Here is a 5,466-nt window from a genome sequence, read left to right on the forward strand (position 1 = left end):
CACAAGAGCATCCATCTTAACCCATCTCTTCATCATGTGGCGCAACAAGGACCCCTTATTGCTCCATATCCTTTCCAAGTGCTCCAAACCTTTTCCAAGTGCTCCAAACTCCTTGCAGGTGCTCCAAACCCCCCTTGAACACGATCCGTTCCTTTGACACTTGATCAATTCATTTGTCTGATGATCCATTCATCTCTCACAAGATTCGTTCCTTTGTCACATGCTCCATAAACTCCAAGTAATCCATTGAGGTCCAAATGCTTCATGAACATGATCTAAATGCTCCAAATGCTCGGATCACATTTAACAACTGGCTTTTGGGAAGTTATTTTACTTTTAATAAATTAGATTTTTATGATTTTAAAGAACAATTTATTTCGAGGTTGAAGTTTGAGAGACCGAATATAAACTAACCTTTTTTTTTTTTTGAAGTGTTAAATCACATATATTAAGATTCTTATAAAAATTTAGTATACTAAATGGCAATGTCAAACTCGGCTTCTTCGTTTAAATACTTGGAATCGAATGAATCACAATAGGAATTGTATTTGTACTTTCGTAAGTTAGTACCCCATGCATACATGTCTTAAATAGCATGTATGATGAATATCTTTGAAATATATTCAAAAATTATACCTAACAACAGCATATTCCAAAACTCATAGAAACTACATGTTTGAAATTAATAGTATGAACACATTCGAAATTTATAACTAGTTTTTTTAGAAAAGTAGGTTCTGAAACTTATAAAAAAAATAGTACCAAATTTTAAAATAAATAAATTATATAACTTGTTTTCTGTAAAACAAAATCACATTTTAGGTTTTTGGTCTATTCAATCTTTAACTAACAAATGCATAATCATGATGTAGTTTCTTGTAATTCTCAGCTTTTGTTATGAACTTATAATGCAGTAAAACAAAATTTAATTCATACAATTGTTGCAATTTAATAGTTATCAATCAACAAAGAAAACATTAGCACCCTTTCTTCCAAAATCACTCTATATTCACTAGAAATTACAATGTACAGATCTTCGATACAAGCCTCAAACAAACGAGACAAAATACACAAAACATTACAAATACAATACAGAAGTTTATATTAACATAATCATAAAAAATATATATATATTCAATTCCCCATGTACGGATTACCTCTAAACAGAGACTCATTCGGCAGCTGCCATTCCCTCTCTTTCACATGCTGCAAAAGTGGTGGCTGTTCACCACCACCACCGCCGCCACCACCACCGCCAAACAAAAACCTCTCCCTTGGATTCTCCAAATACACCATCCGGTTCGTAAGCAATGGGTTTCCCCACCTATCAACAACATCATATCTCGAACCGCCACCATATCCATGGAAGTTTCCGGCGATATTTCCGGCAGGGTTGTTTCCCGAAACCGGCCAATGAAGGTTGGGATTCGGAAGATTTCCATTGCCTCGCTCCAGACTTAGGTTGTTTGTATACCGGTAAAGCCATTCCGAAGAACTTAATCCATAAACCGGTGGCCGGAATCCATCCTCAAAGCCCGGAACTCCAGAACTAAAATTGTCCGGTAACAATGGAGCTGAAGGAATCGGAGCCACATAAGATGATGTCGGCATTTCAGAAATGGGAGACAACTCTCTCTGGTTTGGACTTCGTGATCCTCTTTCTCTTTCTAGGTTTAAACTTTCTCTATTAAGAACCCAGCCACTTAGGGAAGGAGGTCCTGCAGCATTTTGTGCACCGATTAGAGATGAAGATCGTCGAAGATGTTCTTGATCAGAAGTTTCAGTTTCAGTCTGAATCGGTTCAGAGTTGTATCTCGTGAGAGGTTTGAAGAGAATCACCTCCTCCTCTTCAACGCCACTCGATTCTTCTTCCTCGATAATCTCTTTCTCGTTTTTCTTTGAAAACTTCCTTGAAGTTCGATCATAAATGATCGATCCACACTTCAATTTCTCGGCGACTTTAATGGAAGCATGAAGAACTCGATTGACACGGATCGAATTCGAATTCCCGAACTCGAATCTCCGTCTATTTTCGGAATTACAGAAATCTAGAAACTCGTTTGATTGGGAAACAGGTTCGAATCCTCTCAACTCATAGTCTTCCCACAAAGCAATTCGATTCGAGAAATTAGGGTTTTCATCAAATCCGCTCACAAGATCAACCAAAGCACCAAGGAAATACGATTTAGCATTACAAACCTTTTCATCTTCATCATAACTTCCTGCAAAATCAATCACACCAACATACCATTCCAGGAACACGAGCACCGCAGGCAACAACGAGCAGCAGTTCTGTCGATCGGATCCGCCGGTGGTAAGGCTGAGACACCGCTGAATAAAATGGCCCAAACAAGTAAACATACACGTCCAGGCCCATGAACTACATGCTGAAAGCTGTTCGTCTTTTTGGCCTTTTAGTTCTTTAAGTTCCGGAGTTTTCATCAGATTATGGATTACAAAGATGAGAATAGCGACAGATTGAAGAGCTCGATAAGGTCCTTTCCTTGACGAATCGAACTGATCATACGGTTCTAACGATGAATTCAATTCCATTTCGTTTAATGCCAATACTGCTTCCAACTCCTTCATTGTTGATGCGAAAGTGTGAGGTAAATCCTCAAAACTCGGTTTAACCAGAAAGAAACTCATCATCCTCACAAAAAGAGGCCAAAGATCTGTTTTCACAGGAAAAACATGCTCACTCCCATTCGCTCCTAATTTAATATTCGTAGAATCCATGCTTGAATGCGACTTAATCTGCGATGAAAGCCTCTTCAACGGCTTTGAGAAATCAATATGTGCATTGGTAGAAAGCGATTGTAATTGCGATGATTTGTTCTGCAAATTAACATCAATCAAATTAGGGTTTTTCAGCTTCTTCATATAAATCAAAAAATGAAAATATCAACTTGTTACCTTCTCAAAAAGCAACATAATATTATCTCGAGCATCTGGGAAAGGCTCTTTCACAGCCAAACTTCTTATACAATGATACAACGCAAGAAAATCATCACCAATATATGTTGCCAATAATGCCAACTTCAAAAAATTCATCAATTATTTTCACTTCATAAACAATAAACAATTATACAAAACAATTTTTAATTTTATACCTGATTTTGAGGGTTTCCACTATGAGGCCAAATTGTTGTTGCTTCTAAGTAATAAATAGCTGCCACCCCCCATTTTTTTTGAACCTCGGGCTTTTTACAAAGCTCAACATATCTTGAAAGATCACCTAAGCAAACTAAAAACCTATGACATACATAATGGCATTTTTGTAATATTGTGTTTTCATTAGAAACAGATCCTCCACTTCCATTCTTCTTCAACAATGTTTCTTCAGATACACCACAAGTTTTTCTGAATTTTGCAATTAGGTCCTTGTAGAAGTCGGCAACTTTAGAGAGAAACAATTTGAATCCTTCCACGTGGCTATTAAGGTTGTTTGTGGTTTCTGTTCCCGAAGACACTTTCTTGATTTTCTTACGATATTCATCAATGTGTTTGTAGTGAAGCTTCCATAGAGAATATTCAACTTCTTGAAGATCAACTTGTTGGTAGTCATTTAGAATGATTTTCTCGTAACCAGATCGCACTTTAAGATAAAGATCTTGAACCTCTAAATGTTGTATGCCTTTATGTTGAATTGTTGCCCATAAGAGCTTTTCTGTATTAACAACCTGAACATAACATAAAGAAAGGTAAATCATAAATGATCTTTCTTTATATATATATATAGAAAGTATCAATTTTGGTGTAAATGGTTGTGAAGCTTGTAAATTGACCTCAAGAAATGAAGTCTGCTTTTCTCTCTGATCTCTAAGTGTTGAAGGCTGGTTTCCATTCATGATTATTGTGGAACGATTTGAAGATCGAATCTATAGTTTATGCACAAATGAACTTCATTCATAAGAAATTCAAAGATTTCATTTCTTAGATACAATTAACACTTTACAAATGTATAGAAAAAGAAGGAAAACTGAAAGGAAAAACGTAAGAATAAATCAGCTACTCGTACACTCAGAAATATGATAATTCTGTAAGAGGTCGAATCAGTCAGTCAAATTATCAAACACTTGAAGTGCATAATTCAATACAGATTGACGATGCGATAATAACAAGAAATTTGAACACAAAATTGAAAACCCATGTGGAATAACACTTCGGATTATCAATAAAAGTTGCTATGATTACAGAAATCGAAAAAAAAAAAAAAAAAGTAAATTTTGGATATGAAGATGCACGTTACCTGAAGAAGATTCTGCACGGGTGTAGAAGAATAAGATGAATAACTCCTCGGATTAGATTAACAAGAAACGCTAAATTCTATCGACTTCTGGAGAAAAAAAGACAGCGAAAAATATAAAAGTGTTGGGATTATAGGAAGATGAAGTGAATTTGGTCGGGAGTGGGCAAACTGTTATGATGTTATTGGTTTGTCTTTTAGAACAATGATCCTTGCGTCTGAGATTTACCCAGAAGAAAAGGTAGCTGCTTCTAGTCTGGTGTTCTTAAATGACGATCATACCCTCGCTTTGCTTTTCTCTCATCCAAAATAGATATAACAATGGGATTTTTATTTATTTATTTATTTAGTTAGTTAGTTTCTATTTATTTATTTTTTATTCCTTTTAAATCGCCAGAAAAATCTTCAATTTTAAAACGTAGTTAGTTACAGACTCTATTATAGCTTTCAAAATCAATTATTGTGGTCTTTCTATTTAAAATGTTTATTTATTTATTTATTTATTATTATTATTATTTTATGAATGTTTGTTTATCAAAGTCGACACTCATCTATACAGTGCTCTTTGTTTTTATTTCGAAATATACATGATGCAGACACATATATGAAAAAGGTGTTTTTCGAGATGTTTATTGAATATTTGGCATTAATGAGTACAAAACTTTTTTTTTTTTTCTTTTGTTGTAAGTTTTGAGAATAGTTTTATATATTGCTAAGTAAGTTTAAATCTCTTGTTTCGAAACTCTCTTTGTCACTTGAAACAAATTCAAAATATATACAAAAAATTTGAAGCTTTTTTTTATCTTGTAATCATAAAAAAGTTTACAAGTTTTTTGTGCCTAGTTGTCTCTAAACCGAGAAGAAGAACACCAAAGCGATGAGTGAGTGTAAGATATTGGTGTTCTGTAAAGCGTTGTGCTAATCTAATGGAATGATATAAACCAATGGTGGAGCGAGAAATTTCGAGGATAAACACATAATCACAATTCAAAATGGAATTTGCCCAAAATTGCTTTGCATTTAGAGGTGAGATGTTTCTGCAATAAAGTTCACACTTAGGTACAATGTCATTATATAAAGAAACTTGGACTGAAATTGTAACTTTTTCCCAACCATATTTGGAATGTGAATCAAGTGCTAGATCAAGGATTAAAACAATCAAACTTAGATTCAAGGTAGGGATAAAATAGGTCCAAACCCGGACCGGATGGATCGGA

General features: G+C 34.7%; 1 protein-coding gene across 1 annotated transcript; it reads right to left on the minus strand.

The window, feature by feature from the left end:
- Positions 1 to 955: 955 nt before the first annotated feature.
- LOC145042055 (Telomerase activating protein Est1) lies at positions 956 to 4,536 on the minus strand. Its single transcript, XM_078990412.1, has 5 exons — positions 4,253 to 4,536; positions 3,789 to 3,881; positions 3,114 to 3,683; positions 2,917 to 3,039; positions 956 to 2,838 (listed from the first exon to the last, which is right to left on the minus strand). Exons 2-5 carry the CDS (start codon positions 3,849 to 3,851, stop codon positions 1,135 to 1,137), a joined length of 2,460 nt encoding a protein of 819 aa, XP_078846538.1. The 5' UTR covers positions 3,852 to 3,881; positions 4,253 to 4,536; the 3' UTR covers positions 956 to 1,134.
- Positions 4,537 to 5,466: the final 930 nt, after the last annotated feature.

This window comes from Lactuca saligna, chromosome 4, assembly GCF_052625555.1.
Source record: "Lactuca saligna cultivar CGN05327 chromosome 4, ASM5262555v1, whole genome shotgun sequence".
Classification (NCBI taxonomy): Eukaryota; Viridiplantae; Streptophyta; class Magnoliopsida; order Asterales; family Asteraceae; genus Lactuca; species Lactuca saligna.

Coding starts and splice junctions, on each gene's coding strand:
- LOC145042055 (XM_078990412.1), bottom strand. CDS start 3,851: ATGAATGGAAACCAGCCTTCAACACTTAGAGATCAGAGAGAAAAGCAG. Junction 3,684..3,788: donor AGCAGACTTCATTTCTTGAG/GTCAATTTACAA, acceptor TGTTATGTTCAG/GTTGTTAATACAGAAAAGCT. Junction 3,040..3,113: donor GTGGAAACCCTCAAAATCAG/GTATAAAATTAA, acceptor AATTTTTTGAAG/TTGGCATTATTGGCAACATA.